This window comes from Sceloporus occidentalis, unplaced genomic scaffold, assembly GCF_023333645.1.
Source record: "Sceloporus occidentalis isolate IW3139 unplaced genomic scaffold, rSceOcc1.0.p SCAF_1, whole genome shotgun sequence".
Lineage (NCBI taxonomy): Eukaryota > Metazoa > Chordata > Lepidosauria > Squamata > Phrynosomatidae > Sceloporus > Sceloporus occidentalis.
The window spans coordinates 9,737,807-9,754,954 of record NW_028316981.1 but is presented as its reverse complement, the minus strand read 5'-3'; the positions used below and the strand labels follow the sequence as shown (position 1 = coordinate 9,754,954).

At 39.6% G+C, this 17,148-nt stretch overlaps 2 protein-coding genes across 4 annotated transcripts in view; one reads left to right on the top strand and one right to left on the bottom strand.

Annotated features, from left to right (window-relative positions):
• Window positions 1-148: 148 nt before the first annotated feature.
• LOC149320662 (zinc finger and SCAN domain-containing protein 16-like) lies at window positions 149-13,924 on the bottom strand. 3 transcript variants are annotated; one of them, XM_089505381.1, is made up of 4 exons: window positions 13,675-13,924; window positions 8,238-9,182; window positions 5,695-5,821; window positions 149-3,003 (listed from the first exon to the last, which is right to left on the bottom strand). In XM_089505381.1, the coding sequence occupies exons 2-4, from the start codon at window positions 9,012-9,014 to the stop codon at window positions 2,447-2,449; spliced, it is 1,461 nt and encodes a 486-aa protein (XP_089361507.1). In that variant the 5' UTR covers window positions 9,015-9,182; window positions 13,675-13,924; the 3' UTR covers window positions 149-2,446. The 3 variants fall into 3 exon arrangements, with proteins under 3 accessions (XP_089361507.1, XP_089361517.1, XP_089361524.1); XM_089505391.1 differs by lacking the exon at window positions 13,675-13,924 and adding an exon at window positions 13,387-13,475; XM_089505398.1 differs by lacking the exon at window positions 13,675-13,924 and adding an exon at window positions 12,266-12,352.
• The window catches only part of LOC149320661 (uncharacterized), a 19,856-nt gene continuing 15,102 nt past the window's right edge, over window positions 12,395-17,148 (top strand). The window contains exon 1 of the mRNA XM_089505316.1: window positions 12,395-12,451. The gene's annotated coding sequence lies outside the window, so the exon portion shown is untranslated. The remainder of the gene's footprint in view (window positions 12,452-17,148) is intronic.

Genomic DNA, 17,148 nt, shown 5'->3' with positions numbered 1-17,148 from the left:
AGTGGTGTCAAACTGCTTTTGCACACATACACCCTACAGTCAGACCACATGAGTAGAGTACAGGTAAATCAGTAGTCAAAACATAACTTTAAAATCCACTGTTTTCAACAGAAAACAACCCACGGTCTTTTGAACCAGTAATTTTTAATAATACAAACAGAATTCGTTACAAATTTCCATGAAAAACCCATGGTACTTTTACACAAATAGAAAAAGGTTGTTCTTTTTTCCAAGAGCAAACTTTATAAAACTATTTTTTTCCCAAAAAATAATCCAGGAATACTATAAACGTTTGACAAAGGTGTAAAAGATTCAAGAACCCCAACCACTCAACAAGATACCAAAAATTATTTTCCTTTGCTCATGCAAAGCAATACACCATTCAACACAGTTCTAATCTGTTTTCTAATGCGGACACTTGCACAACTCAAAGTCAGCAACAGATGGGATCTAGCCAAAACTTTCATTTGTAAAGAGCCATTGGTGTGGAATAGGAAAAAAAATTGACAAAATTCAAAGATGGCTTAAGTCAGTATTTTCCACTGGATGCTCCTCCAGGGTATGAGACCACATTTCCCAACATTTCAGCCAATGTGATGGGAGTCCCACAGACTCCTCAACCCCCTTTGGTCAGCTAAACTATATTTGGACAGTATGTTAAAATTAGGCAGACAATAGCTCAACGAGCCATTGCTTGGTCAAAACATCTTTTTGTGGGACAAATGGAAAGAAGGATCTTCAACTCTTTTGGGAAATAACTCTTGGAAAAGTCCTCTGAGACAGCGCTCAAGTCCTAAGAGAGGCAGGCTATTTGTGAACCCCCCAGATGACATTGGATTGTAACTCCCATCAACTGTAGCCAGCACAGCAAATAGTGATGGATGCTGGGAGTTACAACACTGTCCAAAGGGCCATGAGTTTGCCCAACAATAGATTAAAACATGGTGGAATAGTGTAGAGGAAAACACCACTTTTCATTTTTTTCCAAAAAAGATTTCTAAATACCAAGTTAGCATAGCAAGACTTGGGCTGAGAGCTAAATGTCTCTTCTTCTTCAGAGTGTTTGTTTTGGTTATTTTACTTCCAAGATCCCAAGTGTGTTTGTTTGTTTCAACAAGTCATAAGAAATGGCATGTCCTTCCTCAACCTGAGATGATACACGCTACTCTTTCCGTCCCAGGATTCTTCATTTTGTCCTACTGCTACAAGCAGATCAGACTTAAAACATGTAGATATGCCCTTTCACATTTATTTTTCTTACAAAAGAAGAGAATAATGATTCCCAGTCATTATTCAATGTCCCAACTCAAGAAAGTTTCGTTTCTTTTTCCTTTCCTCGTCTTTTATAAATCTGAAAAGTTTAAGATGGCGCCAAAGGCCTTTAAAAAAAATCCCAGAAAGAAGTCAGAACAAGCTAACACAATTCTTGAAATATTCTCATATACTATTGAAAATCAAAAGAAAATGTTACTGTAGACTTTGCTATTATTATCTTGTCGATGGTATATTTGTTGCATTATTTTGGTTTTTTTTAAATGTTTCTTTGTTTTGACTGATTTCCTTTGTTGAAGGATATGTGACTTTCTTATTCGTATGGCTGTAAGAAGCATGAATAAAAGTTTTATTTTTAAAAAATCCACATATATTATATAACTAAGCTTAATCCTAAATACTATATTTTGAAACCTCCTGAAAATTGCCCTGAGGGAAAAACTGGTGAAAATAACTGTACTGAGCTGGGAACTTCCAAAATTGCCACAAAGAAGGCCAGGTGTGGGCAAAAGTGATTCCCTCAGATGTCTTTGACCTACAATTCCCATCAGTCTGAATCACCATAACCAACGGTCAGTGATAGTGGAAGCTGCTGTCCGAAAACATCTGGAGGAACACAAATTGCCCATACTGCCCTAAGGTTTCTTTCACACTGCACAGTTATAGCACTTTAACTGTCATGGCTCCATCTTACGGAATCCTGGGATTTGTAGTTTGGAGAGTTACACAGGATTCTATTCCAGAGGATCCTCACACCTTACCACTGTCCAAACCTCAGGATTATGTAGGATGGAGTCATGGTAGGTAAAAGTGCATCAAAGTGATATAACTGTCTAAAAAGAAAAAGACCTTAATCACAGTAAAAGAAGCTTCACCTCCTGCAAATTCCATCTTCCAGTTATTGAATTCAAACATGGAGAATTATTTTATTTTCATAAAGAATATGGGAACTCAACACAGCTATGTTTATGTGGGTAAAGCCTACCTGTTACAGACTGTAATGCAAATTTTGCAGTTGAATCTCAAAAAACCTTAAGCAAAAAGATTAAAAGGCAAAAGGACACTTTCCCCCCCATAAATGGGCACATTACATTAGATGAAATCAGGAATGCTATACTAGCAGCCACACACAGATAATGCTCCCATTATTTCCTCCCTCCACATCCCATCTAGATCACAGACTCGCTTTGCTTCTCATGTGCGTCTTCTCGTGTTGCACGCGTTGCCACTTGCGGTCAAACCCTTCCCCGCAGAATGAGCACTCATGCAGCTTCTTCCCAGTGTGGATGCATTCGTGGCGGACCAGATCCGAGCGCCAGGTAAAGCCTTTCCCGCAGAAGCAACACTCATAGCGTTTCTCCCCAGTGTGGCGCATCCGGTGCCGAGCAAAACTTGCGACCCCGTGGAAATCTCGGCCGCAATCCGGGCAATTTTTTATCTGATCCTTCGAAACCTCCGAGACGGAAGCAGGCTTCTCGCGTTTTGGCTTGACCTCAGAAGAAGGTGGAGAAGGAACAGCAGGAGGTGATGACGGTGGTGTCTTGACCAGAGGCAAAGAACGACCTCTCCGCAGCCTTTCTGAACGGCGACATTCTGTGGTGTCCTCTGCTTTCTTCCAGTGGTAAGGGAGCACCTTATTTGCTCTTCCAGGGAACTTGGCCTTTAGCTTTGTATCCCCAAACTGGACCCACTGAACATAACCCCTCTTCTTCACACTAGCTTTTCTGTAACCTGTTGGGAGCAAAGACAACAATTTAATAAAGGAAAGTTCTTCACTATATAGAAATGATCCCTGGTTGAAAGAGACATGGTTCACATATAAAAAATTATTGAAATATCAGAACAGCAGATTTAAAATCATTAGATGAGATCAGAAGTAACAATGTAATTGGTTTTTGCACAGAGAATTAAGGGAAAGATATTTAATAGATATAAAGCTGGAGGGAATAGAGATATCTAATTCCGACTTGGAAAAACTCTTGATCTCAAGTTTAAAAAAAGGCTATAATATCAAAATTATATAAAAAAATCTTCTGGAATGGTATATGGAATCAGAATTGGTTAAAGAGAACATGATTAAGTGGTCCCAAAATCTAGGGTATCTAATCAAATCGGAACAATGGGAGACAACTTGGAATGGAAGGATAAAATATACGGCGTCTCAAGATTTAAGAGAGAGCTATTAGAAAACTTTAGGTGGTACCTGGCACCAGACAAAGTATGTAAAATTTATGGAAATTCCTCTAACAAATGTTAGAAACTTGTGGAGGAAAAGGGAACCCTTTTCCACATTTGGTGGTCTTGTAACAAAACCAGAAAATACTGGGTGAAAATACACCATGCAGTAAATGTAATTCTGCGAGGCAATATGGAATTTAACCCAAAAATGTTCTTGCTGAAAATCCTAGATCAAACGTGGGGGGGGGGGGGGGGGGACATGGTAGAATTTTATTCTACATTCAGGAGTATTAGTGGCAGCTAGAATAGTCTATGCAAGAGTATGGAAAAGTGAGCCAATACCTTCATTAGAGGATTGGCTGTTAAAGCTACTTGATGTTATAGAAATGGATAAATTGACGAAACTCATACAAAATCAGAAAAGTGAGAAGTTCACAGAGGACTGGGATTTAGTAGTGAAACATTTAAGACAAGAATGGGGAAATATACTGATGTTAGACCTACTGTGATAAATAATGTGAAGGAATATCTTAAAGAACATTGGTTTAGAATGCCCAGCTGTAATCAGTATTAGAATAATAATACATATAGTCATGAGATTGAACAAGAAAACTAGAATGAGAAAGTAGCCTAAATAAACAGATTAGCTACAAGAAGTGATAGTAGAAATTCTTGGTCTATCACCAAGAAGACTGTGGATGAGGAAATAATGACTTTGTTCAAGTTTGGTTAGTTTCTGTATTTTTTCTTTTGTTTTTTATGTTATATGTCTATATTGTCTTTGTAGATTATTGTCAGGGAGATGAATGCGTGCTTTATGTTTTTCATGACTCTAAAAACAAATAAAATAAAATTTAAAAAATAAATAGAAAAGCTCTCCTTTGCATGACTTTTTTTAAAAACGAAATTCTGAAATCACTTTCTCAAAAGGATGACTTTTATTTTATTTTTTTTAAAAATACAGCTTGTTTAAAAGACAGGTTTAATTTTCTAAGGAGGCTTTTGATTTTTTGTACAATTATTTTTTTCTTTTTTCGTCAAAGTCATAGGTTTTTGTTTTTCCTTTTTGGAAGATGGCTTTTCCAGAAAAAAAACAACAACCACCTAATGGCTTTTTTAAAAAACGATTTTATTGAAAGAAAAAAGAAATTCTGTATCAGCAAACAGATCAAACAATACACAGCATTTGGGCGCAAGATGTCTACCTTTACAAAAAAAAAAGACAAACAACCAATAAATTTGGATTGTCATATTTAAATGATTAAACATGGGAAAAGTTTATTAACATGTCAGTGTCCTTGGATTTGGATCTGGGGAGATGAGATGGTCGAGATTCAACACATCTTTCTAACATTCAGCATGAGAAGCTAAGGGTTTCAGCTGATGTACACTTGTTCCTCAACATTTGCAGAATTGAATTTTGTGGTTTTGATTATTCACAGATTTTATTAATATGTTATTTCTGGGAATATCGAGGTCCTCCAGCGCAACTCTATGGTCAACTTTAACCAAAATTCACACTGAAGGACCTAGAGATTCCTAGAGAGGACACTCCACTAGGCATTTGTAGCTCCTCCAGCGCAATTCTATGGTCAATATCTGGCATATGTTGACCACAGAGTTGCACTGGAGGACCTAGAGATTCCTAGAGAGGCATTCTCCTCAGGTAAAAACATGCCCCTAGCCCCAGCGAATGTGGAGGTACAAGTGTACATTAGTTTTATATAATCAATAAAGACTGGCCAATTCTCTTGGAATGTAGTCTTTTTCTTATAATTAATGCTTTTACTTTTTTTTTTTTTTTAAAAAGACCTTACTATCTACTTAATTGGTATATGGCTGATGTCATTAAAGAACACTGTAAAATAAATTTTAAAAGATTACTCATTTAAAAAAATTCTTAATGGCTTTTTTTAAAGGCCAGCTTTTTTTTAAAAAAAGGCTTTGATCTTAAAAGATGGCTTTTATTTTTAAAAATATTTTATTTTTTAAAAAGGGCTTTTTAAAAACAAAATATGACTTTTTAAAAAATGGTTCTTCTTAGTCATTAATTTTTAAAGGTAAGTTAAAGGTTGCCCAGTATGTTTCCATGGCCAAGCGAAGATTCAAACCCTGTTTTTGAGAATTATAGTCCAATGCTCAAACCACTATACCACGGTTGGCTCTCTAGAAAGCAAAACATTCACCTCTCTCGAGAAAAAGATGGCTCATGAGCTAAAAATTCACCGGATAAAAGTTTCTTACCTGGAACAGCTTTAAGTGGAAAGGGGGACACCTCATCCACTGTCCTCTTTGCTTTGATCTGTGTCATCACACTTTCCAGATGGACTTCTTGTGTCTTGGGATGACTCAAAGCTGGCTCTTCTGTCTCCTGAAAAGAGTAAAACGACACACAGCTAAGGAAAGAGCAGTATGTTATGATGACAATAAATGCTGATTTCATAGACTCACAGCACTGGAAGGGACCAGAAAGGCCATCCAGACAACCCCCTGCCACAAAGAAATACACAACTAAGGCACTCTCAAAGATGTCCATTCAACCTATGTTTAAATATCTCCAAAGACAGAGACTCCATCATCCTCCAAGGCAGTCTGTTCCACCACCAAACAGTTCTTACTCTCTCTTTTTCTTGCAACTTTTCTTGAACCTCTTTTTCTTGCAAATTCAATCCATTTATTTGTGCCCCAGGCTGCATCCGCACTGCAGAAGTCATCCAGTTGGAAGCCACTTTATGGTCCAATACTATGGGATTCTTGGAAGCGTAGCTTTGTAAAACATTTAGTCTTCTGTCAGAGCTCTTGTGCCACAACAAACTACAAATCCCAGCATTCTATAACACTGAGTCATGGCATGAGTGAGCACAGTCAACTGCCCTGGCTCAGTGCTAGGGAATCCTGGGAGTTATCATTTATTGTGGTACTAGAGCTCTCTAATAGAGAAGGCTAAATGTCTCACAAAATTACAATTCCCAGAATCCCCTAGCACTGAGTCAGAGCAGTTAAAGCAGTCTCAAACTGGATTATTTCAGCGGTGTATTTTGGACTGAAATCCAAAATGCCTGGAGTGCCATAGTTTGCAAAGCACTGCATTAGACCAACATATTTTGGCCAAGAGACAGTTGTTTTGCAAGGTTGGACTTGCTGGCCCATGAGGTCTCTTCCAGGTCTATGATGCTATGGTCTACTCTTTACCCTTTTCTGCCAATCAGAGCAAGGCATTAGACCCGTCTGGTATAAGAATTCCACCTTGCAAAACTATAAATCCAATAATTTCATAGAATGCAGCCATGGGCAGTTCACTGTGAAGTGGGGAAAAATGATTGCCAGATTGCAAACTGGAGATCCCCGACAACTCCTATCAGCCCCATGTCCAAAACTCACTGCAGGAATAAACCAGTTTGAGACTGCTTTAATTGCCCTTGCTCAGTGCTGGGGAATCCTGGGAATTGTATTTATTGTGGTAGCACCAGAGCTCTCTGACAGAGAAGGATCAATGTCTCACCAAACTACAGTTCCCAGAATTCCCTAGCATTGAGCCAGGGCAGTTAAAGCAGTCTCAAACTGGATTATTCCTGCAGTGTGGTTTGGACTCCAACCACCATAACCAACAATGGGGGAAGGTGGAAGCTGCCGCCGCATATTTTCCAGTGGGCCACTGACATAAGGCTACAGTTGTGAGAGTGAGAACTGAGGAGGGCTCCTGTACCTTTAGGGGCTGAGCAGAAAAGGGGATTTCAGATGCAGTTGTTTGTGCAGCAAACACAACAACCAACCCCTGGTGAAACTTCCTACATAACCATTAAACTTGTACTACAAAAGCTCATGCTACCAATTTCTTTCTTTCAGTTAGTCTCAAAAGTGCTACAAGATCTCTCTACATTAAACTTAACAGTGATTCCAAAACTCTGGCTTGCCATGTTTTGGACTGCAGTTCCCAGAATCCCAGACTGCAGGTCCCACAAGCCAAGATGGCTTCTGGGACCTGCAGTCCAAAACACCTGGAGGACCAGAGTTTGGGAATCATTGCATTCAAGGTATAGGAGTCCTCCCCAGTTCTCACTCTCACAACCATAGCCTTATATCAGGGTAGATAAGCATGGCCCACCTGAAGATATGGGGCTGCAGTGTCCTCCTTCCCTCATTGTGGCTGAGGATGATGGGAGTTGCAGGCCACAAACACACAGGCCCTAGTGTGCAGTGGTTAAACGCAGGCATAGCAGCCAAAATGCTGAGTTCGATCCTGCAGGGATCCAGGGTCCACTCAGCCTTCTAGCCTTTTGCAGATCTGTAAAAAAAAATTTTTTTTGGGGGGGGGGAGTTAATTGGCTAACACATTGTACACACATCTCTCCATACATTTGCAGCTTTGACTTTTGCAGATTTGATTATTCATGGATTTTATTAATATGTACTCTCTAGGAATATCTACGTAGGTCTTCCAGTGCAACTCTATGGTCAACTTTAACCAAAAGTTGCAAGGAAGGACCTAGAGATTCCTAGAGAGAACACTCCGCTAGGCATTTGTAGCTCCTCCAGCGCAATTCTATGATTAATGTCTGGCAGATGTTGACCACAGAGTTGCACTGGAAAATCTACACATTCCTACAAAGATGTTCTCTCAGGTACAAACATAGTGTTTTTGTTATTTGAGGTTTTTCCACATTCACGGGGGTCCTGTGCCCCAACCCCAGCGAATGTGGAGGGACAAGTCTAAACAGCTTAGAGAGTCCTCAGCACTATTAAAATGGTATAGAAATGTACGTGGTATTGCTATAAGTTCTTCTCACCATCGATTCTCCCTGTCTGGCAGCCTGCAGCTTTCGCAGAAAATCATCCGCCAGGGCAACAGCCTGCCCGCAATTCTCCGGAAAGCGTTCTTTGACCCAGTTCTGCATTTCCTTCGGAAGGACATTGAGAAACTGCTCCAGGACGAGGGCCTCCAGGATCTGCTCCTTGGTGCTCTTCTCCGCATTCAGCCACTGGTGACACAACTCCTGGAGCCGAGCGTGGACTTCGTGGGGGCCATTCGCCTCTTGGTAGCAAAAGCGGCGGAACTCCAGGTGCTTTCTTTCCCGGGCTGCCATCTCCCGCCGCAAAATGGCTGCCTTGACTTTCCAGAAGTCCTCCCTGTCTCGGGGCTCCAGGCTCAGGAAGGCTTTCTCCGCATCCTCATTGAGGGAGGGCAGGAGCCGGGTTGCCCACTCTTTTCTCGGCCAGCGACAAGCCAGAGCCACTTGCTCAAAGGCAGCCAGGAAGGCTCGGGTGTTGGCCCACGGGGTCATCTGCTCCAGAAGCTGCTCCTCCCAGACGGCACCTTCCAGAAAGTCCTGGAATTCCGTCTCCCAAAGAAGATGCAAACGTCTGTCCCCCTTGGGTGGAAGGGGTGCGCTCGGCTGTCCGTCCAAAGCTGGGATTGCGCCAAAGCCTTGGTGGGCATCTTCCATACTTGGCATTGCCTCAAAACTACGGCGTGCCTCCTCAGACTTGGAGTGTTTGACTCGTGCCAACGCACCGCGCACCTTGGAACCTAAGCTCTTCTTCCTCCGTCGCAAAATGGTGGCCATTTTTCACTTGTCCGGCAAGGGCAGCTTCGACTGCCTCTGCACTTAGGCCTTGGTGGTTCCACTCACTGCAAAACAAGACCTTGGAAAGGGATATTGTTGGAAGGCCACCTTCTGGAAAAGGCCTGAGGGGGCCTCAGACAACTCAGTTAAAAATGAAGGCGCTTCCTCCTGAAAGGAAAAAGAGATCAAAATAAGAAGGCATGGCAAAACCCAAACCAATATATATCCAGCCTCCAGGTTTTACATGTGTTAGGTTCCCATTGGACCCAACCTAGCTCAAGAAGAAAGTGTGTTTGGTTTTTGCAAAGTCTTCTCTTGTTGCAGCTACCAAAACAGTGTTTGATTTCTGCAAAGTCTTCTCTTGCTGCAGCTACCAAAACAGTGTTTGGTTTCTGCAAAGTCTTCTCTTGGTGCAGCTACCAAAACAGTGTGTTTGCTTTTGGTGCAGGTACCAAAGTGATGTGTTTGGTTTTTGCAAAGCCCCCCTTGTTGCAGCCCCCAAAGCACTGTGTTTGCAAAAAGTCTTCTCTTGTTGCAGCTACCAAAGCACTGTGTTTGGTGATTGCAAAGCAACATGTGAAAACCAGAAGAGAGGGCATGCATGCTTCCTTTTGCTTCAAATTAAAATGGAAGTGTATTGCCTCTTCAGTTTCAGTATGGTTTGAGTGTTAAGACTATGACACTGGAGACCAGGGTTCAATTCCCAGTTCAGCCACGAAACCCACTGGGTGATGTTAGGCAAGTCACACTCTCTCAGCCACAGAGGAAGGCAATGGCAAACCTCCTCTGAACAATTCTTGCCAAGAAAATCCCATGATAGGACTGACCTAGGCACACCTTTAGGTTTGCCACTGCCTTCTTCCCCTGAAGCTAAGAGAGTGTGACTCAGCCAAAGTCACCCACTGGATTTCACGGGCAATTTGGGACTTGAACCCTGGTCTCCAGAGCCCAACACTCAAACTACTACACCACACTAGCTCTCAAAGAGTCTTAAAGGCTCCCTAAACTACCGTATACATTTCAGAATTCCATAGGATGCTATGATTCTATGCAGCCATGGCAGTGAAAGTGGGATCAAATTGCTATAATGGTGAAAGAAGGATAATTGACTATTTTTATTTATCATTTATTTATTATGGCATCTATACCCCGCCCTTCATCCCTAATGGCTATCAGAGCGGCTTATTTGAATAGGTTGCAACAAGGGAAACAGATAGTTTTAACATAAAAAATATGTTTTCCCCCTAAATGCAGACTTCATACTACTCCTGCAGAAATAAGGTTGTTTGACACCATTTTAACTTCCATAGCTCAGGGCTATGGCATTCTGGGATTTGTGATTTGGTGAGGCACCAGAGCTGTCTGATAAGGAAGGCTAGATAATTCCCAAAATTGCAAAACACAGAATGCCATAACCTTGAACCATGGCAGTTAAAATGATGTCAAACTGCTTTAATTCTGCAGTGTGGCAGCAGCCTCAGAGGATCCAGGGCCAGATATATTATATCTGGACTCACTACAGTGGCCCGGCTTTCAAGTAAAGATGGAAAAACCAGGAGCAAATTAAATTTCAGAGAGGTTCAGTGTATGGACAAAGCCTATTGCTGTGTCCACACTGCAGAAAATAATCCAGTTTGATACCACTTTAACTGCCATGGCTCCATGCTATGGGATTTTGGGACTTGCAGTTTTGTGAGACATTTAGCCTTTTCAGTCAGAGCGCTCTGGTGCCATGACAAACTGTGATTCTCAGAATTCCATAGCACTGAGCCATGGCAGTTAAAGTGGTCTCAAACTGGATTATTTTCTGCAGCCAAAAAGTGAGAATGTCAATATTAAACGAATATTGTCACCTGTGACCATTCACTTTTCTATTATTGTCGCTGTTGCGTGACTACAAGTCATTTCCGATTTATGGCGACCCTAAGGCAATTCTGGTCCAAAACACACTGCAGAAATAATCCAACAATCGCTTTACCTGCCCTGATTTAATGCTAGGGAATTCTGCAAACTGTAGTTTTGGGCAACATTAGCCTTCTCTCTCAGAAAGCTCTGGTGCCATAATAAACTACAGTTCCTAGGATTTCCCCAGCACTGAGCCAGAGCAGTTAAAGCAGTCTCAAACTGGTTTATTCCTGCAGTGAGTTTTGAACCTGAGTTGAAAGTGCAAAAGGAATTTACCCTATTCCTCCATAATAGCTTTTGCTATCTTGACCACACTTGGCCCCACATGTTATGGTTTTAATCTATGTATTCAAACCAGTCTGGCATAGTGGTTTGAACGTTGGACAATGACTCTGGAGGCTAGAGTTCGAATCCCCACTCAACCATGGAAACCCACTGGGTGACCTTCGTCAAGCCACACTCTCTCAGCCTCAGGGGAAGGCAATGGCAAACCTGCTCTGAACAAATCTTGCCAAGAAAACCCCAGGATAGGGTCGCCATAAGTCAGAAACGTCTTGGAAAAATCAGAGGTATTGGCTGCACTGGGAGAAAGGTAAATATAAATAAAATGTAATATATAAACATGTAAGCCTGCATTACATATAAATAACATAATATATAAATGTATGTAAAGCCTGAATTGGTAGAAAGGTGGATATAAAATAATGTAATACATAAATATATGTAATGCCTGCATTGGATATAAACAACATAATATATAAATATATGAATATATATAATTCCTGTATTGGGAGAAAGGTGGATATAAATCTTAATATATAAATACATGTAATGTCTATATTTGATATAAATATAATAAATAAATATATGTAATGCCTATATTGAGAGAAAGGTGGATATAAATAATGTAACACATGAATCTATGTAATGCCTGCATTGGATATCAATAGCATAATATATAAATATATGTAATGCTTGTTCTGGGAGAAAGGTGGATATAAATAGTGTAATACATAAATATATGTAATGCCTACACTGGATATAAATAACATAAATATAAGCAATGCCTGTATTGGATATAAACAATGTAAGATATAAATATATGCAATGCCTGTACTGGAAGAAAGGTTGATATAAATAATGTAATATAGAAATATATGTACAGTAATGCCTGTATTGGGAGAAAGGTAGATATAAATAAAATGAATAAAATCAAGGGGGACCAAAGTGCTATAAATCCCAGGCCAAGACCACATTCCCACCAATCTTCACAATAAAGGGATGTATTGTCTGTCATCAGAAGATTTAGGATTGCTCCTTGCCTTCCAGGCAAAGAGGCACCTTACCATTTCCAAAGAAGATCTAGATATGAAAGTACAAGCAAAGACTCTCTTTTGTCTCCCTAAATCTACCCCAGGCTGTGTTCATTGTCCCAAACTCAAGAGATCATTTTCCACCCCATGAGTTGAAGAAATGATTTTTGCAACACGTTTTAGCAAATCCTTTGGGGAGATTTGGGACCTGGGGCTAAGGTAATCACAGCTATACTGTTGTCGTTGTTGTTAAGTCACACTCTCTCAACCTCAGAGGAAGGCATGACAAACCCCCTTTGAACAAACTTCGCCAAGGAAACCCAATGATAGGGTTAGGGTTGCCATAAGCCAGAAATGACCTGAAGGCACACAACCACAACCAGCCACAAATGGTCCCCTGCATCCTTAATAGTCTTCTGATGCAGCCAATGGTTTTTATCTAAGAACAAATGTTAAATCTGTATTTTCCTTTTAAAACCTAAATTGCAAACTTTAATGCTTTTATATTGCTTTTAAACTGTGTTGTTTTAAATTGTATTGTATTGTGGGAATCTTGTATTATTTAAAGTTTAAGGTTTGTATTTTTAACATATTCCATTTTAATTTATAACTGTTTTAACTTTTTAAATGGTTTACTTTTTTTAAAAAAAATCGTATATATTCATTTTAAATGTACTGTTTTTAAATTGTATTGTTTTAAATTGTATTGTGGGAATGTTGTGCTAGTGAAATGTAAGGTTTGTATTTTTACTTTAATTCATAACAGTTTTAACTTTTAAAATGGTTTGCCTTTTTAAGAGTTTATATTTATACTTTTTACATGTTGTACTGTTTTTAAATTGCATTGTTTTAAACTACATCGTGGGAATGTTGTGCTATTGAAAGTTTAAGATTTGTATTTTTAACATATTCCATTTTAATTCATAACTGTTTTAACTTTTTAAATGTTTCAATGGATTTGTAAAAAAATATTTATACATTTTAATATTGTACTGTTTTTAAACTGCATTGTTTTAAATCTGCTGTCTGCTGCTTTGAGTCCCTATATTGGGAGAAAGGTGGGATATAAGAAAAGAAAACTAATTTTAGAAATAATAATGTCCAGCAGAATTGCTACAAATCTGGGAAATAGTTTGGGAAACACTGAACCTGACCTCTACCAAGATGGTGCCCAAAGTTTGTTCCTCCATGTGCTTTGGATTGCAGCTCCCAGAACTCCTGAATATTGGCCAAACTGCCTAGCTAGCCATTCGCATAGTAAAAACACTTAATAAATCCTCCCTGTGCAGGGGCACTGTATCTGTGGGGACCCAAAGCAAACCCAAAATAATATCTCCTCCCTCCTCTCTCATTCAAGAACTTCCAAAAAGGGTCTAGCTGACCTACTCTTGTACAGCATCCATGTGTGTTCATGTATGTTCAAACACACCCTCCAAACTCACCTCTTCTCCCAGCCAGATGTGCTCCAGATGTGCTCCAGACACCCATAAGACCTGCAGCTGGCTTTGCAAAAGGAATAAATCTGAGCTAAAACAGGGAGGAGCCTTTTCTTTGCAGGGCAGCCTGACCAATCCTCCTCCTCTTTTTCCAAGGGACAGAGCAAACTGGAAGCTTTTGCTTTCAGTCTTTGCAGGATCTTTTTTCTCAGTCTTCTGGTTCATGTTCTTATTGCACCCCTCACCTGGGAAGGCCTGGCTGTGACCTCTGGGCAACCATTGGGAGTGATCAGGAGTCAATTCCCAGCACAATGGGCCTAAAGAGGGGTGTTAAAGACTTTGGGAAATTGGTCTGATAGGCCTCAGCAGGCTTGAAAGCATTGGCCATTAGGCTGGCATTCAACAGGGGAAGCTCAGCCTCTGCACTCTCAAGGCAGTTTCAGTTTGAAGCACATGAGGCTGTTTGTTCAAGGGGCAAGAATGCAACATTGCCATATTTATTTTATATGTGTGTGTATACACTGTGTATATATATAGATATAGATATCACGATATCACACCACTTTCATTCTCTCTCTCTCTCTTTCTATATATATATATAGTTATTCACACCACTCACATTTAAATGAATATATATATATATATATATATACAGTGTACAGTATTTATTCATACCCCTCATACATATGAATATATGTATATATTCACATCACTCTCATATATATGAATCACCATTCTCATACATACAAATATATATATATATATATATATATATACTCATAACACTCATATATAATGTTCTCACCACTCCCATACAAATCAAACCACTGTCATGCATACAAATAAACATCAAGATATCAAGATCTACATCAAACAGAACACAGCATAACAAATCATTTACATCAATATTAAAACAATACGCTACTTCCTATTTATATCAGTTCTATTTATGGTACTATCACTTCTTTTTACTTATTGTATAAATTAGCATGTTATCCAGTTCCATCTATGGCCTCACAGTATATACAGTACATATTTTACCGATAAAGTCTACGGTTTTTATTTAAGGTATTTGGCCTAGCTTCACCTTGAGATTTTTAACCTTAATAAATACCATTCTTGATTCTAGATCTTCTCCAAAGATAACCTGATTTCAAATATTCTATCAGTTGTGACCAGTCCTTCTCAAATTTATCAGCAGACTTACCTCTAAGGAGTTAACTTATCATTGTCCATATAGTCTTGTAACTTCCATAGCCGTTCTGACATGTCTGGTGAATTTTCATCCATATACATATATATATATATATATATGTATATTTGCATAAACCATTCTTGCTGCTGTAAGCATATAAAATAATAATTTTCCATAATTTCCCCCACTTGTCTTCTATCATGCCTAATAAAAATATTTTGGACATTTGATCTATTTTAATTTGCAAGATTTCTGATATTAATTTGTGTATCTGGGACCAATCTTTTTTGGCTTTTGGACACAGCCACCACATATGCAGAAAAGTGCCTTTTTTCTTTGGAACATTTCCAGTAAGCATTTATTGCGTCCTTGTACATTTTACACAATTTGCCTGGTGTTAAATACCACCTAAACTGAATTTTATACAAATTATCTTTTAAATCCATGCAGAGTGTTTATTTTAGGACATTGTAGACTCTTTGGCCTAAATCCAATGCTTGGCCCAACTAGAGTTATTCTGATGAATCTAGACAACATGTCCAAGGGTAACTATGTTGGCTATATAGCAAAGTACAATAACATCCAAAATCCACACAGTGACATCTTTATGGGACCAACCAAAATGCACAAAATAAATGTTGCAAGCTTTTGAAACTCCACTGGCTTCTTCATCAGACAAAGTTGTAATAAAATCATACAGGAGAAAATATGACAATGTCAGTCACAAGCCTGCATTTTTAGGATGTTGCTGTTCCCATTTCAGGTGTCATTGGAGGACCAAATCATGTAGGCCAGACTCTCCTCCATCCAGCCATATGGGTTTGTTGTTGTTGTGTGCCTTCAAGTCATTTGCAACTTAGGGCAACCCTAAGGTGACCCTGTCATGGGGTTTTCTTGGCAAGATTTCTCCAGAGGAGGTTTAGGGGGTGGAATTTAACATCCATTTGAAAGACAAAGAGAGGCTTCTCTTGAGAAAGCTTGCAACATGTCATTTGTGCATTTTGGTCAGCTAATCAAGCTATCTCTACTTTGTGGATTTTTGGATGTTATTGTACTCCTCAAGATAGGAGTGACAGAAAACATCATGACGAAGAAGCCAGTGGAGTTTTGAAAGCTTGCAACATGTCTTTTGTGCATTTTGGTTGGCCAATAAAGAAAGGTATCGCTGTTGTGTGGATTTTGGATGTTGTTGTACACAGGAATGACAGGACATTGTAGACTCCCTCTTTATGGGATGGAGTAAATCTGTTGAATCCGTGGAATAGATTTCCCACCAAATCACCTTTGAGTTAGCACAGAGGTTTGAGTGTTGGACTGTGAGTCTGTGACTCGTCTGAAGACCAAGGTTTGAGTGCCAGCTTGGGCATGAAACTGACTGAGTTACCTTGGACAAGTCACACTCTCTCAGCCTCAGGGGAAGAAGGCAATGGCAAACCCTCCTCTAAACACATCCTGCCAAGAAAACCCCAGGATATGGCTGCCTAAGGGTCATCATACATTGGAAATGACGTGACATAACAACAAAAAGCCTATGAATGAGAGATATCTCCATCATGAACCCCAGTTATCAATATCCTGCTCAGGTCTTGCAAACTCAGAGTTGTGGCTTCCTTTATTGGATCAACCCATCTGGAAAACAGATCTTCCTCTTTTCCTACTGCCTTCCACTTCACAAAGCATTTTTGTCTCTTCTCTTGTGAGTGATGTTGTCTCATGATATGCCCTAAGTATGATGGCCTCTGTTTCATTGTCTTGGCTTTTAGTATATCCTCCAACTGTCTTGCTTTGGCAGGAACAGTCCCCAATAATCCTCTCTTTTCTCACTCTTAGAATGATAGGGTATCTTGGAGTGTACCTAAAATAATGACATCCTTAAAATAATTACACCCTATATGTAAGTGCTGCAACTCCATCCTATGGAATCCCAGGATCTGTAGTTTTACAGAGTCTTTAGCTTTCTGTGCCAGAGTGCTGGTGCCTCACAAATCTACAGAACCCAGGATTCTATAGGATGGAGCCACTGCAATTATTTCTACACTGTAGATGCACCCTCCTTACTCTCAGACCCATTAAGCTTTATTTTTGGCAGCTCATGGCATTTGTAGAACTCTCTTCCTCCATCACATATCCACTGAGTTGGTTTTCTTCTCAGTTTGCTTTACTGTCCTGTTTTCACACCCCTACATAGAAATCACAAATACTATGGCTTGGATGATTTTACCTTAGTATTTAATTATACATGTTTACACCAGTGAATCTTATCATAGCTGCCTTTCCAAGTCTGA

Coding starts and splice junctions, on each gene's coding strand:
- LOC149320662 (XM_089505381.1), bottom strand. CDS start 9,014: ATGGCCACCATTTTGCGACGGAGGAAGAAGAGCTTAGGTTCCAAGGTG. Junction 5,822..8,237: donor CCAGACAGGGAGAATCGATG/GTGAGAAGAACT, acceptor TACTCTTTTCAG/GAGACAGAAGAGCCAGCTTT. Junction 3,004..5,694: donor TCCACTTAAAGCTGTTCCAG/GTAAGAAACTTT, acceptor TGCTCCCAACAG/GTTACAGAAAAGCTAGTGTG.